The 22,456-nt window shown below is 42.2% G+C and overlaps 1 protein-coding gene across 1 annotated transcript in view; it reads left to right on the plus strand.

Annotated features, from left to right (window-relative positions):
• Nucleotides 1-18,283, plus strand: part of LOC115106766 (interleukin-1 receptor accessory protein-like) — a 37,259-nt gene extending 18,976 nt beyond the window's left edge. The window contains exons 4-12 of the mRNA XM_065008085.1: nucleotides 2,926-3,214; nucleotides 3,484-3,679; nucleotides 5,370-5,538; nucleotides 5,750-5,821; nucleotides 12,382-12,508; nucleotides 12,927-13,075; nucleotides 16,638-16,781; nucleotides 16,999-17,142; nucleotides 17,629-18,283. Coding sequence (XP_064864157.1) covers nucleotides 2,926-3,214; nucleotides 3,484-3,679; nucleotides 5,370-5,538; nucleotides 5,750-5,821; nucleotides 12,382-12,508; nucleotides 12,927-13,075; nucleotides 16,638-16,781; nucleotides 16,999-17,142; nucleotides 17,629-17,948 — 1,610 coding nt within the window. The 3' untranslated portion in view covers nucleotides 17,949-18,283. The remainder of the gene's footprint in view (nucleotides 1-2,925; nucleotides 3,215-3,483; nucleotides 3,680-5,369; nucleotides 5,539-5,749; nucleotides 5,822-12,381; nucleotides 12,509-12,926; nucleotides 13,076-16,637; nucleotides 16,782-16,998; nucleotides 17,143-17,628) is intronic.
• Nucleotides 18,284-22,456: the final 4,173 nt, after the last annotated feature.

Genomic DNA, 22,456 nt, shown 5'->3' on the forward strand with positions numbered 1-22,456 from the left:
TATTCGATGATAAATCATTCGTGGCAGTTGGGTTTCTCCTCGGAAGCAAACGGAAAAATACACGCAGCTGGAGATTACGCAATAATTGTGACGGAGGACACCAAGCGAGCACCTGGTAGATGTAGTGTAAAATGGTCAATCTTCCAATGATATGCCTACAAATACGTCACAATGCTGCAGACACCTTGGGGAAACGACAGAAAGTGTAAGCTCATTCCTGGCCCATTCACAGCCATATAAGGAGACATTTGAACACAGCGCCTTCAAAATCTGGGCCACTTCCTGTTTGAAATGTCATCTTGGTTTCGCCTGTAGCATCACTTCTGTGGCACTCACAGACAATATCTTTGCAGTTTTGGAAACGTCAGTGTTTTCTTTCCAAAACTGTCAATTATTTGCATAGTCGAGCATCTTTTCGTGACAAAATATCTTGTTTAAAACGGGAACTTTTTTCATCCAAAAATTAAAAGAGCGCCCCCCTATATCCAAGAAGATAAAACATAATCCACAAGTGATAAATAATATTGTCATCCATCAGACTATTGTTAATTTAATATTGTCTTTACATTTACTAAATAATATATGTGTGAAATTTTTGATTTTGAATGGACCATTATCATGCACCTGTCTTGGAACCTGGGGCATGGGAAAAAACATGTCGTCTATGCACTTAAATAGCAAATGGAGGACGCTTTTCCCGTGGTTCATTTTCATGCCAGCCAGGAAGGCTATACTCCTGTTGTAAAGCGAAGCAATGTGCTTAATATTATGAGAATTGATAAGTAGTAAGTCTAGCCTATATAGAAAGCTGATGAGATCCTCCTCTTTCTAATAGAATCCATAAAATCTCTGTTTTCTCGCACAATTGCATAGCCTATAGAAATGTTGCGCAACATGAGCTCATGGGCTCTCATGAAGCGTTTGATTAGATTTCCGATCACATTTCCATTGCTCAGAGTGATTAGAGGGACAATAGAGTGCTGAGTACCAGGCAGTTTGGTAGACAACTAATAACCATCAGCAACATCAGAGCTTGGAGAAGCCTAATTATCATGACTAAACGGTCACACGGAATTTGACTGCCATCATGACTCGTGACCGCCGGTGTGACATTAAATACGGTCACCATAAGTGTCACAGTCACCATACGGTCACCATAGGTGTGTGTGTGTTAAGGTGAGGATTAAAGGGAAGCACAACCGCAAGCTGCCCTGTGACACCAGCCTACCAGATGAGCTAAATAACTTCTATGTTCGCTTCGAAAGCAAGCAACACTGAAGCATGCACGACAGCATCAGCTGTTCTGGACGACTGTGTGATAACGCTCTCCGTAGCTGATGTGAGTAAGACCTTTAAACATGTCAACATTCACAATGCCGCAGGGCCTGACAGTTACCAGGACTTGTACTCCAAGCATGCGCTGACCAACTGGCAAGTGTCTTCACTGACATTTTCAACCTGTCCCTGTGCCCAAGAACACTAAGGTAACATGCCTAAATATCTACCGACCCGTAGCACTCCTGTAGCCATGAAGTGCTTTGAAAGGCTGGTCATGGCTCACATCAACACCATTTTCCCAGAAACCCTAGACCCACTCAAATTTGCATACCGCCCCAACAGATCCACAGATGATGCAATCTCTATTGCAGTCCACACTGCCCTTTCCCACCTGGACAAAAGGAACACCTATGTGAGAATGCTGGACAGAGCAATTCCTTTACCAGGCCGTGATCTGACTGGTCAGGAAGCTCTTGATGGTGCAGCAGTAGTTTTTGGAGAGGACCTGGGGTGGCGTTCTGAATTTCTTCAGCAGCCTTAGGAAGTAGAGATGTGTGCCCTCTTGACAAGAGTGGTGTTGTTGGTCCATGACAAGTCCTCAGTGATGTGGACGCCAAGGAACATAAAACTGCTGACTCTCTACTGCAGTCCATTTGATGTGGATCCTCCTCAATGAACAATACTGGCTTAAGGGAGAGGTTGTTGTCCTGGCACCACAATGCCAGTTCACTTACCTCCTCTCTACAATGCCAGTTCACTTACCTCCTCTCTATAGGCTGCCTCATCGTTGTTGGTTATCAGGCCTACAACCCTGGTGTCGTCAGCAAACTTGATGATGGAGTTTGTGTCGTGCAAAGATACACAGTTGTGGGTGAACAGGAAGTATAGCAAAGGGCTGATTACACAACCTTGGGGGACCTCTGTGTTAAGTGTCATTGTGGAGGAGGTGTTGCCAATCCTCACAGCCTGTGGTCTGCCCTTCATGATGTTAAGGATCCAGTTGCAGAGGGTGTGGTCCAGACCCAGGGCTCTGAGCTTGGTGTCAAACTTGGAGGAATTACACAATAGTGTTGAATGCTAAACTGTAGTCAATGAAGAGCATTCTCACGTAGATGTTCCTCTTGTGCAGATGTGTTACAGCCGTGTGAATATGAATATGTGTGAATATGAATATGAAAATGGCATCTTCCATGGATCTGTTGGAGCATCTGATATCAATGTAATATCAGCTAAATCACTGGTTTATTCTTGTGGGACAAGCTTATTTTAGCTCGCAGGTGCATGTCTTCTCCCGTTAGTATCGTTTAAGAAGGTGCGTATAGACCTCTGCAAACGGAAACTTGCCGGTGTTTTTTTAATAGTCAGATTAATACTCTGTGTGAATCTGACAGGGGAATTACCGTCAAACTGTCGTGTAGCCCAGCATAGCCCCCCTACCTCCACCCCTTTACAGAAACATACGATGAGGACTACAGTAGTACAGGCCCCCCAATATCAGCAGAGTGCCCCACATCTCACTCCTTCTCCCTATTCCACTTCTCCAAGCCCAATGTTCCTAAATACAACATGTGAAGTGGGGTACAATGTAAGAGAGAGAGAGAGAGGTGTGGTTTTGTCTGTCTAGAGTAATTCCTCTATCCCTCTCAGTGATCCAGTGCCATGACTGGGGCGAGTCAGACGATGGAGCCGTGAGGGTGATGGAGGGGGAGGCATGCTGGCTTCTCTGCCCTCTCTTCTCCCACCCCACTGTCTACAACTATAGCTCGGCCCAGGCAGCAGGCCTCAACCTGGTGTGGTACCACGTGAGTGCAGGTCAGGACCTGGAACAACCCATCGACTTCCACCACCCCGACCAGAGGCTCAGCAAGGAGAGGGAGAGGCTGTGGCTGCAGCCTACCACCACGCAGGACGCGGGCCAGTACATCTGCATGCTGAGGTAGGATGGAGACTGGGCTCGGTAGTGCCAAGAAAACCTGTCTATGAGCAGATGTTTGTATAAAAAATGTGTCACTCTTTTAATCTTTTGAACCCATCATCATTATCTGCCAGACGGTTAGAAAGTGCGTCATATCCTGAGCCAAAACCTCCTGACCAACAGTATATATTTTTTGTTTTAAATGACAAAGTCACAGTTTGTCTGATTTAACATGGTGTGTGTGTGTGTGTGTGTGTGTGTGTGTGTGTGTGTGTGCTTTCCCCTCTCAGAAACAGGACATCGTGTGCCAAGATTGCCATGCGTCTGGAGGTGTTGCCAAGTGGACAGGACCCCAACTGTGAGGTGAAGGCTGCTGTACCTCCCACCCCAGTCATCGCGCCCATACAAGATGGCAGGACCCTAACCTGCCCTGACCTGGAGCACATCAAGCTGCCTAACACTAGCCACTCTGTCACCTGGTACCATGTAAGGTGACCCTCGGTCTGTCTGTGTACAATTAATTTAATTTACCATATGGGAGAATGGCTAGTACTGTTACTTGGATGCTGTACATAATATAAATAGCAGCTAAGAAAGTGTATTACTTGATACAATTTAAAAAATAGATTCCTTATTAAAAAGCAGTGCGATCATCAGTATGTATACCCCAGGGGTCAAAACATTGTTGTCAGATTGTATACTAGGTTGTAAACATGTTTTTGGTTATAATTTGGGCCTGGCACCACAATTACATCTACCTATCAGTTTTGAGAGTTGTTAGTGTTTTGGTCTATTAATATTAGTATTTTCAAGAAGTTTAAATAAAAGTCTCAAACTTGATGAAAATGTATATATTTTTTGGTTTAGCAAACTAGTGTCACCGAAATTTCATGATTTTTAACCACTTTAAAATGGACATGTATACAACATTTCAAAGCTCACTATTTTGAATTACACATAATTTAAAAGTCAATTTCATAGAGAATGTAACAAACTAGACTATATGTAGTAGCTTCCTTTGAAGAGGTGTTTGCTGTTTGGCAGTCTAAATTGTGGAATGTGCAAATATGCACATATTTGTATTTATTAGGGATCCCTACTAGCTACTCTTCCTGGGGCCCAGCAAAATTAAGGCAGTTATACAATTTTAAAAACATTACAATACACCAGAAAATCAGCACTGTAACAGATTGCTGTATTTTTCTTTCTACAGTAAATCATACAGTAATGTGCTGCTATATCAGTATACAATATGTTACTGTAGACCTCAAGGCATTCTGGTCTAGCAAATTACTGCATTTGTTAGCTGTAAAATGAACAACAAATATTCAGCTAAGATACCGAATAGTACAAGTTCCTTTATTTTCAAAATTGAAGCACATGTGCCATTTCAAGACTGATTTATAAAGTTTAACTGGTTTCATCACTGATTACAAAATTTGAGGACTCTCCAATGTTTTGGCCACAGTTTTTTGTTAAGTTTTAGAACCTTCTAAGGTAAAACCTTTGAATTTTCTGAACATATCTTATGTTTTGGCCATCACAGTTGTATTAAATCCGTCTAGAATGCGGTTTCAACCAATCATCATCCAGGATTAGACCCACACGTTGTATAAACAATTGCATTGTCTTTGTTTTATGTTGATTGTCAATTTGTACCCAGTGTAGAAACACACGACGGAATGTTCTGTAGAGTAATCAACTATAGAAAAGTTGACAATAAAATGACTGTAAAAGTGGAACACAACACGTTACAATACGACAGGATGCCAGTCTATCGCAGGGACTTACTCCCAACCCATCTCCTTAATGCTGAGTGCCAAGCAGGGCGGAAACTCTAACCACAAGGGCAAGGAGTTGGTCTCACAAATATAACCTCTAACAAAGTATGGCAGGACATACACTAGATGCCCAAAAGGTCAATGGACCTCTTTGGTTCCTCTCTTCTACTAAAGATGATCTACTACAATGGAGGCGGCTGAGGGGAGGACGGCTCATAATAATGGCCAGAACAGAGCACATGGAATGGCACAAACATATGGAAACCATGTGTTTGATACCATTTCACTAATTCCACTCTAGCCACTACCACGAGCCTGTCATCCCCAATTAAGGTGACACCAACTTCCTGTGATCTACTGTGCTCCAACCCCCCTCCTGTGTTGACCTTGAGCAGGGGTGCAATGCGTTCGGGAACTTCAACATCGATCGTGTGCTCAAAGGAGACAAGCTGGTCATCCATGTAATGTTGGAGCACTACCAAGGACTGTACCACTGTGTGGTCACTTATGAGACCAAAGGAAGAGCCATCAAATTCACCAGGGTGGTCAATGTAACCGCAGTGTGTAAGGCCTTTTTCACAACTATCTGAAAGTTTTGTAACTATGAACGTTGCACTGTACATCCTTTTGTTAATGTTTGAGACCATGAAAGCAATTCAGTGATATGTTTTTGAATATTTCCTATAGTTAAGGTTTTATGGATAAATATCTGATATGGCAATATGATAATGTCAAACTTTCAATAATCGTAATTTCTGCTTTGTGTTTCTCTCAGCTTCCAGTGGTTTACCCAAACAGCCAAATATACTCAACCCTGCCAAGGAGCAATTCTATCCTGTCAAACAAGGTAGGTAGAGATCGACTATGAGATACATCAGCATATCAATATATTGATCAAGATATACACAGTGTACAAAACATTAGGAACACTGCTCTTTCCATGACATAGACTGAGCAGGTGAATCCAGGTGAAGGCTATGATCCCTTATTGATGTCACTTCAATCAGTCTAGATGAAGGGGAGGAGACAGGTTAAAGAAAGATGTTTAATCATTGAGACAATTGGATTGTGTATGTGTGGCATTCAGAGGGTGAATGAGCAAGACAAAAGATTTAAGTGCCTTTGAACGCGTTATGGTACTAGGTGCCAGCCGCACCGGTTTGTGTCAAGAACTGCAATACTGCTGCGTTTTTCACTCTCAACAGTTTCCCGTGCGTATCAATAATGGTCCAACACCCAAAGGACATCCAGCCAACTTGACGCAGGAAGAGATAAAAGGAGAATTAACAGCAGTACAATGACAAAGCATGTGTGATAGAAATGGTGTACAAGCTAATGATGTGGAAATACTGAAAAGCATACATATATATATATATATATATATATATATATATATATATATATAAAAACTATTGGTTTAAGCAGACCAGTTAGCAACATGCCAATTAGGCATATATATATATTTACATTTACATTTAAGTCATTTAGCAGACGCTCTTATCCAGAGCGACTTACAAATTGGTGCATTCACCTTATGACATCCAGTGGAACAGTAGTGCATCTAAATCTTTTAAGGGGGGGGGGAGGAGAGGGATTACTTTATCCTAAAAGGGATTACTTTATCCTATTCCTTAAAGAGGTGGGGTTTCAGGTGTCTCCGGAAGATGGTGATTGACTCCGCTGTCCTGGCGTCGTATATATATATATATATATATACAGTTGAAGTCAGAAGTTTACATACACTTAGGTTGGTGTCATTAAAACTCATTTTTCAACCAATCCACAAATATCTTCTTAAACTATAGTTTTGACAAGTCGGTTAGGACATGTACTTTGTGCATGACACAAGTAATTTTTCCAACAATTGTTGAAAATTGTTCACTTCTAATTCACTGTATCACAATTCCAGTGGGTCAGAAGTTTACATTCACTTAGTTGACTGTGCCTTTAAACAGCTTGGAAAATTCCAGAAAATTATGTCATGGCTTTAGACGCTTCTGATAGGCTAATTGACATAATTTGAGTCAATTGGAGGTGTACATGTGGATGTATTTCAAGGCCTACCTTCAAACTCAGTGCCTCTTTGCTTGACATCATGAGAAAATCAAAATAAATCAGCCAAGACCTCTGAAAAAAAATTGTAGATCTCCACAAGTCTGTTTCATCCTTGGAAGCAATTTCCAAACGCCTGAAGGTACCACGTTCATCTGTACAAACAATAGTACGCAATTATAAACACCATGAGACCACGCAGCCATCATACCACTCACAATGACCCTAAGCATACTTCAAAAGTTGTGGCAAAATGGCTTAAGGACAAGAAAGTCAAGGTATTGGAGTGGCCATCACAAAGCCCTGACCTCAATCCTATAGAAAATGTGTGGTCAGAACTGAAAAAGCGGGTGTGAGCAAGGAGGCCTACACACCTGACTCAATTACACCAGCTCTGTCAGGAGGAATGGGTCAAACTCCACCCAAGTTATTGTGGGAAGCTTATAGAAGGCTACCTGAAACGTTTGACCCAAGTTAAACCAGTTAAATACCAAATACTAAATAAGTGTATGTAAACTTCTAACCCACTGTGAATGTGATGAAAGAAAGCAATGCTGAAAGAAATCATTCTCTCTACTATTATTCTGACATTTCACATATTTAAAATAAAGTGGTGACCTAAGACAGGGAATTTTTACTAGGATTAAATGTCAGAAATTGTGAAAAACTGAGCTTAAATGTATTTGGGTAAGGTGTATGTAAACTTCTGACTTCAACCTTATATATACAGTGGGGCAAAAAAGTATGTAGTCAGCCAACAATTGTGCAAGTTCTCCCACTTAAAAAGATGAGAGAGGCCTGTAATTTTCATCATAGATACACTTCAACTATGACAGCCAAAATGAGAAAAAAAATCCAGAAAATCACATTGTAGGATTTTTAATAAATTTATTAGCAAATTCTGGCTCTCACAGACCTGTAACTTCTTCTTTAAGAGGCTCGTCTGTCCTCCACTCGTTACCTGTAATGGCACCTGTTTGAACTTGTTATAAGTATAAAAGACACCTGTCCACAACCTCAAACAGTCACACTCCAAACTCCACTATGGCCAAGACCAAAGAGCTGTTATAGGACACCAGAAAAAAAATGTAGACTTGCACCAGGCTGGGAAGACTGAATCTGCAATAGGTAAGCAGCTTGGTTTGAAGAAATCAACTGTGGGAGCAATTATTAGGAAATGGAAGACATACAAGACCACTGATAATGTCCCTCCATCTGGGGCTCCACGCAAGATCTCACCCCATGGGGTCAAAATGATCACAAGAAAGGTGAGCAAAAATCACAGAACCACACGGGGGGACCTAGTGAATGACCTGCAGAGAGCTGGGACCAAAGTAACAAAGCCTACCATCAGTAACACACTATGCCGCCAGGGACTCAAATCCTGCAGTGCCAGACATGTCCCCCTGTTTAAGCCAGTACATGTCCAGGCCTGTCTGAAGTTTGCTAGATAACATTTGGATGATCCAGAAGAAGATTGGGAGAATGTCATATGGTCCGATGAAACCAAAATAGAACTTTTTGGTAAAAATTCAACTCGTCATGTTTGGAGGACAAAGAATGCTGAGTTGCATCCAAAGAACACCATACCTACTGTGAAGCATGGAGGTGGAAACATCATGTTTTGGGGCTGTTTTTCTGCAAAGGGACCAGGGCGACTGATCCGTGTAAAGGAAAGAATGAATGGGGCCATGTATTGTGAGATTTTGAGTGAAAATCTCCTTCCATCAGCTAGGGCATTGAAGATGAAACGTGGCTTGGTCTTTCAGCATGACAATGATCCCAAACACACCGCCCAGATCTCAACCCCATAGACAATCTTTGGAGGGAGTTGAAAGTCCGTGTTGCCCAGCAACAACCCCAAAACATCACTGCTCTAGAGGAGATCTGCATGGAGGAATGGGCCAAAATACCAGCAACAGTGTGTGAAAACCTTGTGAAGACTTACAGAAAACATTTGACCTCTGTCATTGCCAACAAAGGGTATATAACAAAGTATTGAGATAAACTTTTGTTATTGACCAAATACTTATTTTCCAATATAATTTGCAAATAAATTCATTAAAAATCCTACAATGTGATTTTCTGGATTTTTTTCTCATTTTGTCTGTCATCGTTGAAGTGTACCTATGATGAAAATTACAGGCCTATCTCATCTTTTTAAGTGGGAGAACTTGCACAATTGGTGGCTGACTAAATACTAAATACTTTTAAATACTTATATATATACACTGCTCAAAAAAAGGGAACACTAAAATAACAAATCCTAGATCTGAATGAATGAAATATTCTTACTAAATACTTTTTTCTTTACATAGTTGAATGTGCTGACAACAAAATCACACAAAAATTATCAATGGAAATCAAATTTATCAACCCATGGAGGTCTGGATTTGGAGTCACACTGAAAATGAAAGTGGAAAACCACACTACTGTAATGTCCTTAAAACAAGTCAAAATGAGGTTCAGTAGTGTGTGTAGCCTCCACGTGCCTGTATGATCTCCCTACAACGCCTGGACATGCTCCTGATGAGGTGGCGGATGGTCTCCTGAGGGATCTCCTCCCAGACTTGGACTAAAGCATCCGCCAACTCCTGGACAGTCTGTAGTGCAAGTGGCGTTGGTGGATGGGAGTGAGACATGATGTCCCAGATGTGCTCAATTGGATTCAGGTCTGGGGAACGGGCGGGCCAGTCCATAGCATCAATGCCTTCCTCTTGCAGGAACTGCTGACACACTCCAGCCACATGAGGTCTAGCATTGTCTTGCATTAGGAAGAACCCACGGCCAACCACACCAGCATATGGTCTCACAAGGGGTCTGAGGATCTCATCTCGGTACCTAATGGCAGTCAGGCTACCTCTGGCGAGCACATGGAGGGCTGTGCGGCCCCCCAAAGAAATGCCACCCCACACCATGACTGACCCACCACCAAACCGGTCATGCTGGAGGATGTTGCAGGCAGCAGAACGTTCTCCACGGCGTCTCCAGACTCTGTCACATCTGTCAAGAGCACAGGGCGCCAGTGGCGAATTTGCCAATCTTGGTGTTCTCTGGCAAATCCCCACCTGTGGATGTCGGGCCCTCATACCACCCTCATGGAGTCTGTTTCTGACCGTTTGAGCAGACACATGCACATTTGTGGCCTGCTGGAGGTCATTTTTGCAGGGCTCTGGCAGTGCTCCTCCTGCTCCTCCTTGCACAAAGGCGGAGGTAGCGGTCCTGCTGCTGGGTTGTTGCCCTCCTACGGCCTCCTCCACGTCTCCTGATGTACTGGCCTGTCTCCTGGTAGCGCATCCATGCTCTGGACACTACGCTGACAGACACAGCAAACCTTCTTGCCACAGCTTGCATTGATGTGCCATCCTGGATGAGCTGCACTACCTGAGCCACTTGTGTGGGTTGTAGACTCCGTCTCATGCTACCACTAGAGTGAAAGCACCGCCAGCATTCAAAAGTGACCAAAGCATCAGCCAGGAAGCATAGGAACTGAGAAGTGGTCTGTGGTCACCACCTGCAGAACCACTCCTTTATTGGGGGTGTCTTGCTAATTGCCTATAATTTCCACCTGTTGTCTATTCCATTTGCACAACAGCATGTGAAATTTATCGTCAATCAGTGTTGCTTCCTAAGTGGACAGTTTGATTTGACAGAAGTGTGATTGACTTGGAGTTACATTGTGTTGTTTAAGTGTTCCCTTTATTTTTTTGAGCAGTGTATATATACACATTTACAAATTTGCTTTTCTTTCAAAAACAAGGAAGTTTCTAAGTGACTCCAAACTTTTGAACGGTTGCGTGCGTGTGCGTGTGTGTGTGTGTGTGTGTGTACGTACATATATATACACACACACACACGACAGACTGACCAGGTGAATCCAGGTGACAGCTATCAGTGGTGTTCAATCAGTGTAGATGGGGAGAAGACAGGTAAAATAAAGATTTTTAAGCCTTGAAACAATTGGATTGTGTAGGGGCAAGACAAAAGGTTTAAGTCCCTTTGAACGGGGTAAGGTGCCAGGTGCACCGGTTTGCGTCAAGAACTGTAATGCTGTGCAGTTTTTCACGCTCAACAGTCCACCATCCAAAGGACATCCAGCCCACTTGACGCAACTGTAGGAAGCATTGGAGTCAACATGGGCCAGCATCCCTGTGGAACGCTTTCAACACCTTGTAGAGTCAATGCCCTGACAAATTTGGGCTGTTCTGAGGGCAAAAGGGGGTTCTTCTCAATATTAGGAAGGTGTTCCTAATTATTTGTACACTCAGTGCATATTACGATAAATCAAGTTAAACTTATTCAACTCAGATTCAATCCTTTCCCCATAACAAGTCATACAATTCAGTTGAAGATCAGACCATCACTTCCCACTTTTCGCTGTTGTGATCATCGAATTAGAATTAATACTAAGCATATGGTTGTGACAGAGTTTTCTCAATATATAGAAAAAATAATCATACTAAACATTGACACATTGAATCATCAACATCAGAGTTTTGGCTATTCCTTTTGAATTTTATTCAAATGTTTAATGTGACAACGTTGTAGTCATGGCTGTAGCTGTGATATTGTTCCCATGGTAATGCAGCAGTATTGATAGCCTTGGGGACTGTTGCAAGGTCAGAGGTGAATCTCACATTGAGGCCTCTCCATCTCCAACATTTTAATAACTGACTTGAGATCAGTTTTAGAACTTAGTGGTTACTGTAACTAAGTTTTATAAACTTATCTTATGTGTTGGCTGTCACTAATTTGAAAGTTGAGATGGGCAATGATTATCGAGTGCGTTTGGGGAGATGCATATGTGATAACAGAAAGCCGGATACTTTGATTTGTTTTCTAACAGCAAGGCTCGACTTAACAACTCAACATGCAATGTAAACGTTTGACAAAATATTACACTGCATTGTGTGAAAATTGTCAGATGTGAGGAAAGAATATCTTTATTTCAAATGTTAGAATAATATCACCACATAGAATACAGTACATTTCCAACTTATTGACCAATTGTAGGTGCATGGTATTGTGACTTCTGGGCCTCATTTAACATATTTCCCAGTGTGTTTTGTTGTAGGTTATATTTGTTGCACCAGTTAGTGTAGAGTGTTGTACCAGTTTAGCTGTTTTTTGGTGTGCCAATAATAATATTTCCCATCACAGGGTGCAGACCAAAGTGACAGTTCCACATTCATTTGATTCCTGGCAATCGGGTACAATCAATATCATTTCACAGAATGTTACTTGCATTTTTTTGTGAGTTGTTGAGATTGGGTGATATTGTCATGGTGACACAGCACAGTAGACATTGTTCCCATGGTAATGCAGCAGTATTGATCGCCGTGGTGACTGTTGCAGGGTCAGAGGTGAATCTCACATGCAGGGTGTCATTGCCCTACCTGGAAGGACCCAGGGAGACCTGGTGGACCATCGATGGGAAGACTGTAGATCAGCTAGCTGATCCCCGCATCTCATTCACTTCTAGGTAAGTCTCATCCTCTTCTGTCTTTTCTTGTCTCTTCTGTTACTTTACTCTTCTGAGTCAATCACCACCTTCCGGAGACACCTGAAACCCCACCTCTTTAAGGAATACCTAGGATAGGATAAAGTAATCCTTCTTCCCCCCCCCCCCTTAAAAGACCTAGATGCACTATTGTAAAGTGGCTGTTCCACTGGATGTCATAAGGTGAAAGCACCAATTTGTAAGTCGCTCTGGATAAGAGCGTCTGCTAAATGACTTAAATGTAAATGTAAATGTATCTTCTCATCTCTATTCTTCTCTATTCTTTTATACTGTTATTTTTGTTGGTTTCTATCCTCTCCTCTCATTCTTCTGTTACGTCTGTCCAATTTTTTCCTTCCCTTCATCTCCTCTCTCCTCCCCACATCTCTCTATCCTACAGGGTGGTGTTGGATTATTTTGGGGACAGGACAGTTGAGAATGTGCTCCGCATCCAGGACTTCAGCTCAGAGGACCTGACCAGAGAATACAACTGCTCCGGACGCAACGGCCGAGATGTAGCCACCCGCAGGGCAGTGCTAGAAGAGGAGGGTGAGGAATGATTTAAAACACGACAGAGCATAGCATGACACAATAGGACATTTGTTGATCATTTGTGTGGAAATGTGCTGAATATTGTATTAGTCAACATGGGAAAGTGGTGTGTAGCTAGTGGTTGATCTTGTGGACTGTTGTGTGATCTGTGAGGACATTTTCTGTTAAACCTTACTAATACTTTTGTACTAAAATATAAGTATTTAAGCCTAGGCATTGGGCTTGAGTTAGTTTCTTTAACAAACTCATATAGATAGAAAAGTGTGTGTGCGCGCCTTAACCTCTCTGGAATATGTGGGACGCTAGCGTCACTGGCCAAAAACCAGGGAAAATGCAGAGTGACAAATTCAAAAAATTACTATAAAAATCTAACTTTCATTAAATCACACATGCAAAATAGCAAATTAAAGCTACACTTGTTGTGAATCCAGCCAACATGTCAGATTTCAAAAAGGCTTTTCGGCAAAAGCAAACTATGCTATTATCTGAGGATAGCACCTCCGTAAACAAAGAGAGAGAAGCATATTTCAACCCTGCAGGCGCGACACAAAACGCAGAAATACAAATATAATTCATGCCTTACCTTTGACGAGCTTCTTTTGTTGGCACTCCAATATGTCCCATAAACATCACAAATGGTCCTTTTGTTCGATTAATTCCGTCAATATATATCCAAAATGTCCATTTATTTGCCACGTTTGATCCAGAAAAACACTGGTTCCAACTTGCGCAACGTGACTACAAAATATCTCAAAAAACTTTTGTAATACAACTGTAAGTATTTTTTACTTTGCAAAAACATTTCAAACTACTTTTGTAATACAACTGTAGGTATTTTTTAACATAAATAATCGATAAAATTGAAGACGTGGTGATCTGTGTTCAATTCAGGAGGAAAACAAACTGTAGCTAGCTTTCTGGTCACGCACCTCTATCTAACAGTACACTTCAAGTTACCCTCGTTCAATATGGCAGTACTTCTTCATTACACAAAGGAAAAATCTCAACCAATTTCTAAAGACTGGTGACATCCAGGAAGCAGTAGGAACTGCAAGAAGGTCCCTTAGAAATCTGGATTCCCAATGATTCGGAATGGTTTGTCCTCGGGGTTTCGCCTGCTAAATAAGTTCTGTTATACTCACAGACATGATTCAAACAGTGTTAGAAACTTCAGAGTGTTTTCTATCCAAATCTAATAATAATATGCATATCTTATCTTCTGGGGATGAGTAGCAGGCAGTTGACATTTGGCATGCATTTCATCCGGACCTGAAAATACTTCCCCCTGTCACCAATAAGTTAATAGTGGCCTGTTCTCTGTGTTCTGTGTAGAACGACCCCATGATGTGTGTGTAGAATGACCCCATGATGTCTGGGCACTCAGCCAAGAAACTAACTGTTTCCTCTTAAGTTAACTGGAGACTGAGTAAAGGTTATATCCTGCACAGCAATGATAAAGCTATTGTTCTGTTTGGAGCCTGTTTCTGGGCGAAAGTTTCATGTTTTGTGTGTGTGTGACCAGTACGACCATACATCATCTGGTCCGATAGTCAAAGGTACTTGCTTGCCCAACTTGGGGGAACCTTTGAGTGGTTGTTAGAGGAATTATGTATGGAGTGACTTCCTGTCATTCTGGCCCCTATTGTTCTCACTCAGTTGCGACAGACTGAGGCAAACTTGCATGGGGTAGTTTGACTATATAAATGCTCCTGTACTTTTTGTACAGGGGGCTCTCACTCTATTTCACCTGCATGGGTGGTGCGACCAGCTTCCTTATTATAATACGTTTTTAATAAAAGTAATACATTGATTGATTATTGGCTTTGCCTCTCCTCATTATTTGAATTTCCACCACCGATCATTTCCATGATAGAATATATATATATATATTTTTTTACCTCTGCAGAGGGTAAGTAGCAGAGGTTTGGACTGTTTAGTGTATATTCTTTAAAAAAAACTATATTCTTATTATTTCGATTTTTTTTTTAACAAGTTTGCCTTTTTATTCTGTTTTAACGCTTTTACATTTGATACATTCTCTTTGTTTCCTTTATTAGTATTATTTTTCTACCATTGTTTTATATCTTGCTTATCTTGTTTTATTTTTACATGCTACATTCTTTAGTGTACGACTATGTTTTATTATTTCAAGCAATAACTTGTGAAGCACATTGGGCTGCAATGACTCCTGTGAAAGGTGCTTAACCCCCTAGCACCGGTGCATCAATCTAAGTTACATAATAAGAAAAATCCCATTAAAATCCGTCAGTTTAAGCTACAGATATCTGAAGTTGGTAGTCGGCACCATCTATTTTCCAACTTCTGTTTAGTAGCGTCCGAACCATTTGGGCTACAAATGAATGGGACTGCACTGTGGAAAGCTGAGATTGTGTCATGGGACTCGTCTGTGTAACGGATTTCCTCCTCTTCGTCTGAGGAGTAAGGATCGGACCAAAACGCAGCGTGGTAAGTGTCCATATAGATTTATTCAAAAACACAACTGAACACTGGAACAAAATAATAAACGTGAAATATACAAAACCGAAACAGTACGGTGTCGCCTAAACACTCACACGGAAACAAACACCCACAAACCAAAAGTGAAACCCAGGCTACCTAACTATGATTCTCAATCAGGGACAACAATTGACAGCTGCCTCTGATTGAGAACCATACTAGGTCGAACTCAAAACCCAACATAGAAAAACAAACAGACTGCCCACCCCAACTCATGCCCTGACCAACTAAAACAAAGACAAAAACAAAGGAACTAAGGTCAGAACGTGACAGTCTGAAGGTAACCAGTACCTGTAATATGGAATTATGAAGGTAGTTTTGTGTAGATTTTTTAAATTAATTTTTGAAATAAAAACAAACAAGCTAAATAATCCATAGTATGACCATCTTAAAACAATTCCATATGTCAGCATAGCACCCCCCCTTTCCCCCAACCTCTTAGGCTCTAAAGAATTAACAAACAAAGTACAGTATATTATCATTATCAATAGTATTTCCAGTGAGTGTAGGTCACACCAATTCTGTAGGCTAGAAGAGTTGGCTATATCACACAGGCCTTTCCTATTTTATTATTTTTTGGGGGGGATAAGCAGGCGTAACAGTGAGGGAGAGCAGGATGAGACATACAGGTAGGAGGGTTTGAATTTGATTTAAGGCTACCACAGACTGAGGGCAACATTTTCATAGTGCAAAATAATTGTGCAAAGTGCTAAAATTACAATAAACCTCATTGTAATCAGTGTGATTACATTTTTTACTTTTTCTTCAACAATGTGCTTTATAAAGAGGAAACTATAGATGTATTGCTCAGTTTACAAAATTCGTGTTAAATCATACTGCTACTTTGGCCTCAATGGGAATCACCTGCCTAAGTATACAGTAAGTGAAATAAAACATTTGGTTTATGCTATTTTTTGCACTTTGCACAATTCTTTTGCACTGTGAAAATGTCGCCTTGAATAGTGGTAAAGTATATGCTGCAGGTGATGGTGTTACCAACTAGGCCAGCCCGAGGCACCCAATTCTCTAATTTCATTTTCAGTATACCTGCCATCCGTGGAGCTGGGCTGTGGCCTGGGCGTGACTCTGTTCTTGATGCTGGTGCTGTTCGTGGTCTACCACATCTTCTGGCTGGAGCTGCTGCTGCTCTATCGCTCCTGGTTTGGAACCGACGAACGCTGTACAGGTGGGACACCTACTGTACAGACAGACCTTGCTAAGAATAACCAACTAGGGCCATTAGTTTTTCCTGACCACTTGACCTGGCCAAGAAAGTGTAGCTCCAACATATTAAACCTGACCTGGAAAAACTAATGTGGTCAGGAAACTCCTGACCCTAATAATGACATCTCTGAAATACATTTTTTCCTTCTTACTGTGTTTCTGCTTCCTCCATCATTCAGACGACAAGGAGTATGACATCTACATCTCGTACGCGAGAAATAGCGAGGAGGAGCAATTTGTCCTCTTGACACTCCGCAGGGTCCTGGAGAATGAGCTGGGCTATACCGTCTGCATCTTCGACAGGGACAGCCTTCCTGGAGGGAGTGAGTATGGTCTAGCTTAGACAGAATAGTATGGTCTATCTTCAGGCCCTGATATCAGTATGGAACAGTCCAACAGCGGGATGAGGAGTGTATGAGAGAAAGGGGAACAGTGTGTAAGAATGAACCAGTGGGTAGAAATGTGTAGGAATTGTGAGGGAGATGATTACAGACCGGAGAGTTTCCTGACTACAACCTGACCAGGAAAAACTCTCTAAAAGCCTACAACCAGGGCCTGGTATTTTCCCTGGTCATGTCACATGGTCAGCAAACCTCCCCTGGCCCTAAAAATGACACATGCTATTACCATTAGAGGATTCAGAGGATTGGCCTGAATGAAGGCGCTGTGCAAATAAACAAATAATCTTGCATCCCAAATGACTCCTCATTATGTGATCAAGATTAGTGAATCTGCATAGAGCCTTGCTCAGTCTGACCCCCTCGGAAGCGCTGTGTTACTGAGTGAGAATGGTGTGATCCCCTTCCCAGCCATCACTGACGAGACGCTGACCTTTGTGGGCCGCAGTCGCCGCGTCCTGGTGGTGCTCAGCCCAGGATATGGCCTCCAGGGGACCCAGGCCCTACTGGAGCTCAAGGCAGGGCTAGACAGCATGGCGTGGGGTGGACATCTGCGGGTCATCCTGGTCCAGTATAAGCCATTGAGGCGGGGCGGCTGGGTGCGCGAGCTGAGGCGAGCGAGAGTAGCCCTGGCGTTGGTCCGATGGCAAGGGGACAAATCCAGCGATCTGTCCTCTACGTTCTGGAAGCGACTCCGAGTGGAGCTACCTGTCAGAAGGATTAAAGACTAGCTACAGAGCCAAGATAGTAACGCTATACCACTGCAGAATATAGCTATAGACACACAGCGAGCATAATAACATTGTGGAGACGCAACTTGCACTTAGAATACAGAATGACATAGCATATATGTGACATACACACGCACGCCCACACACATACATACACACACACCATTATTACACTGTCATTTTGTTTCCTTTTTGTGAGTGAGAAACCATTCATCAATTTGTTTAGCATTTTGTTAAATGCTTATTTGAAAGAGTCTCACATTGTCTCATTTTGTATACTTTCATATTATGTAAATGTTTGTTATCCGAATAAATGCATTTTTTTCATATCTCAATATCCATTTCATCCATGTAATTTAATTTCATCACATTTTCATTGTTTGTCATATTATGCATTATCTTTCACATGACTGTGTGTTTGGAGTTGCTGGTTGAAATATATTTCTGGAAGGTGATATCTGATAGCTATGAGTATGTGAATTTGTCATTGTTTTTGATAATGGAAAATATACAGGCTGAAATTCAGTCGAACATGCCATAGCAATGTTTAATTTGTGTCTTTAATCAGTGTGATTAATGTGCACAGTTTTGAGGGGAGTCCACTTGTTAGTGATTAGTAAGTTTTCACACTACATTCCTTTAAAGTACATCAAAACTATTCTGTAATTTTATTTGACCGTTGGAAAAAAATCTAGCTTTGCAGAATATCAAATCAAATTGTATTAGTCACATGCGCCGAACACAACTGGTGTAGACCTTACAATGGAAATGCTTCCTTACAAGCCCCTAACCAACAATGCAGTTTAAAAATAAGAATAAGAATAAGAAATAAAAGTAACAAGTAGTTAAAGAGCAGCAGTAAAATAATAATAGTGAGACTATATACAGTGGGTACCGGTACAGAGTCAATGTGCAGGGGCACCAGTTAGTTGAGGTAATTGAGGTAATAAGTACAGTGGGGCAAAAAAGTATTTAGTCAGCCACCAATTGTGCAATTTCTCGCACTTAAAAAGATGAGAGAGGCCTGTAATTTTCATCATAGGTACACTTCAACTATGACAGACAAAATTAGGGGGGAAAATCACATTGTAGGATTTTTTTATGAATTTATTATAGTGGAAAATAAGTATTTGGTCAATAACAAAAGTTTTTCTCAATACTTTGTTATATACCCTTTGTTGGCAATGACAGAGGTCAAACATTTTCTGTAAGTCTTCATAAGGTTTTCACACACTGTTGCTGGTATTTTGTCCCATTCCTCCATGCAGATCTCCTCTAGAGCAGTGATGTTTTGGGGCTGTTGCTGGGCAACACAGACTTTCAACTCCCTCCAAAGATTTTCTATGGGGTTGAGATCTGGAGACTGGCTAGGCCACTCCAGGACCTTGAAATGCTTCTTACGAAGCCACTCCTTCGTTGCCCGGGCGGTGTGTTTGGGATCATTGTCATGCTGAAAGACCCAGTCACGTTTCATCTTCAATGCCCTTGCTGATGGAAGGAGGTTTTCACTCAAAATCTCACAATACATGGCCCCATTCATTCCTGGTGCAGGTCTACAATTTTGTTTCTGGTGTCCTTTGACAGCTCTTTGGTCTTGGCCATAGTGGAGATTGGAGTGTGACTGTTTGAGGTTGTGGACAGGTGTCTTTTATACTGATAACAAGTTCAAACAGGTGCCATTAATACAGGTAACGAGTGGAGGACAGAGCGGCCTGTTAAAGAAGAAGTTACAGGTCTGTGAGAGCCAGAAATCTTGCTTTAATGTAGGTGACCAAATACTTATTTTCCACCATAATTTGAAAATAAATTCATTAAAAATCCTACAATGTGATTTTCTGGATTTTTTTCTCATTTTGTCTGTCATTGTCGAAGTGTACCTATTACAGGCCTCTCTCATCTTTTTAAGTGGGAGAACTTGCACAATTGGTGGCTGACTAAATCATTTTTTGCCCCACTGTATATGTAGGTAGAGTTATTAAAGTGACTATGCATTGAAAATAACAGAGAGTAGCAGTGGTGTAAAATGAGGGGGGGGGGCAATGCAAATAGCCATTTGATTAGATGTTGGGTAGCCATTTGATTAGATGTTCAGGAGTCTTATTGCTTGGGGGTAGAAGTTGTTAGAATCCTCTTGGGCCTAGACTTGCCGTGCGGTAGCCGAGAGAACGGTCTATGACAAGGGTGGCTGGAGTCAATTTTTAGGGCCTTCCTCTGAAACTGCCTGGTATAGAGGTCCTGGATGGCAGGAAGTGATGTACTGGGCCGTACGCACTATCCTCTGTAGTGCCTTGCAGTTGGAGGCCGAGCAGTTGCCATACTAGGCAGTGATGCAACCAGTCAGGATGCTCTCGATGGTGCAGCTGTAGAACCTTTTGAGGATCTGAGGACCCATGCCAAATCTTTTCAGTCTCCTGAGGGGGAATAGGTTTTGTCACGCCCTCTTCACGACTGTCTTGGTGTGCTTGGACCATGTCAGTTTGTTGGTGATGTGGACACCAAGGAACTTGAAGCTCTGAACCTACTCCACTACAGCCCTGTTGCTGAGAATGGGGGTGTGTTCGGTCCTCCTTTTCCTGTAGTCTACAATCATCTCCTTTGTCTTGATCACGTTGAGGGAGAGGTTGTTGTCCTGGCACCACACGGCCAGGTCTCTGACATCCTCCCTACAGGCCGTCTCGTCGTTGTCGGTGATCAGGCCTACCACTGTTGTGTCATCGCAAAACTTTTATTCTTTCTCATTTACAACTGCGAACTGGCCAAGATAAAGCAAAACAGTGTGACACAAACAACAACAGGGAGTTACACATGAAGTAAACAAACAACAAACGCAGTAAATACAATAGAAAAAGTCTATATACAGTGTGTGCAAATGAGGTAGGATAAGGGAGGTAAGGCAATAAATAGGCCATAGTGGCGAAATAATTACAGTATAGCAATTAAACACTGGAGTGATAGATGTGTAGAAGATGAGTGTGCAAGTAGAGATACTGGGGTGCAAAGGAGCAAAATAAATGACAGTATGGTGATGAGGTAGTTGGATGGGCTATTTACAGATGAGCTATGTACAGGTGCAGTGATCTGTGAGCTGCTCTGACAGCTGGTGCTTAAAGCTAGCGAGGGAGATATGTGTCTCCAGCTTCAGTGATTTTTGCAGTTCGTTCCAGTCATTGGCAGCAGAGAACTGGAAGGAAAGACGGCCAAAAGATGAATTGGCTTTGGGGGTGACCAGTGAAATATACCTGCTGGAGCACGTGCTACGGGTGGGTGCTGCTATGGTGACCAGTGAGCTGAGAAAAGGCGGGGCTTTAGCTAGCAAAGACTTATAGGTGACCTGGAGCCAGTGGGTTTGGCGGCGAATATGAAGCAAGGGCCAGCCAACGAAAGTGTACAGGTCGCAGTGGTGGGTAGTATATGGGGCTTTGTTGACAAAACGGATGACACTGTGATAGACTGCATCCAATTTGCTGAGTAGATTGTTGGAGGCTATTTTGTAAATGACATCGCCGAAGTCAAGGATCGGTAGGTTAGTCAGTTTTACGAGGGTTTGTTTGGCAGCATGAGTGAAGGATGCTTTGTTGCGAAATAAGAAGCCAAATCTAGATTTAATTTTGGATTGGAGATGCTTAATGTGAGCCTGGAAGGAGAGTTTACAGTCTAACCAGACACCTAGGTATTTGTAGTTCACATATACTAAGTCAGAACCGTCCAGAGTAGTGATGCTGGACGGGCGGGCAGGTGTGGGTAGCGATCGGTTGAAGAGCATGCATTTAGTTTTACTTATATTTAAGAGCAGTTGGAGGCCACGGAAGGAGAGTTGGCATTGAAGCCCGTCTAGAGGTTAGTTAACACAGTGTCCAAAGAAGGGCCAGAAGTATACAGAATGGTGTCATCTGCATAGAGGTGGATCAAAGAATCACCAGCAGCAAGAACGACAACATTGATGTATACAGAGAAAAGAGTCGGCCCGAGGATTGAACCTGTGGTACCCCCATAGAGACTGCCAGAGGTCCGGACAACAGGCTCTCCGATTTGACACACTGAACTCTGTTTGAGAAGTAGTTGTTGAACCAGGCGAGGCAGTCATTAGAGAAACCAAGGCTGTTGAGTCTGCCAATAAGAATGTGGTGATTGACAGAGTCGAAAGCCTTGGCCAGGTCGATGAATACAGCTGCACAGTAATATCTCTTATCGATGGCGGTTATGATATCGTTTAGGATCTTGATCGTGGCTGAGGTGCACCCATGAACAACTCGGAAACCAGATTGCATTGCGGAGAAGGTTTGATGGTATTCGAAATGATTGGTGATCTGTTTGTAAACTTGACTTTCGAAGACCTTAGAAAGGCAGGGTAGGATAGAAATAGGTCTGTAGCAGTTTGGGTCTAGAGTGTCTCCCCCTTTGAAGAGGGGGATGATCGCGGCAGCTTTCCAGTCTTTGGGGATCTCAGACGACACGAAAAGGAGGTTGAACAGGCTAATAATAGGAGTTGCACCAATTTCAGGGCATTT

The sequence above is a fragment of the Oncorhynchus nerka genome, linkage group LG23, assembly GCF_034236695.1.
Source record: "Oncorhynchus nerka isolate Pitt River linkage group LG23, Oner_Uvic_2.0, whole genome shotgun sequence".
In the NCBI taxonomy this organism is placed as follows: Eukaryota; Metazoa; Chordata; class Actinopteri; order Salmoniformes; family Salmonidae; genus Oncorhynchus; species Oncorhynchus nerka.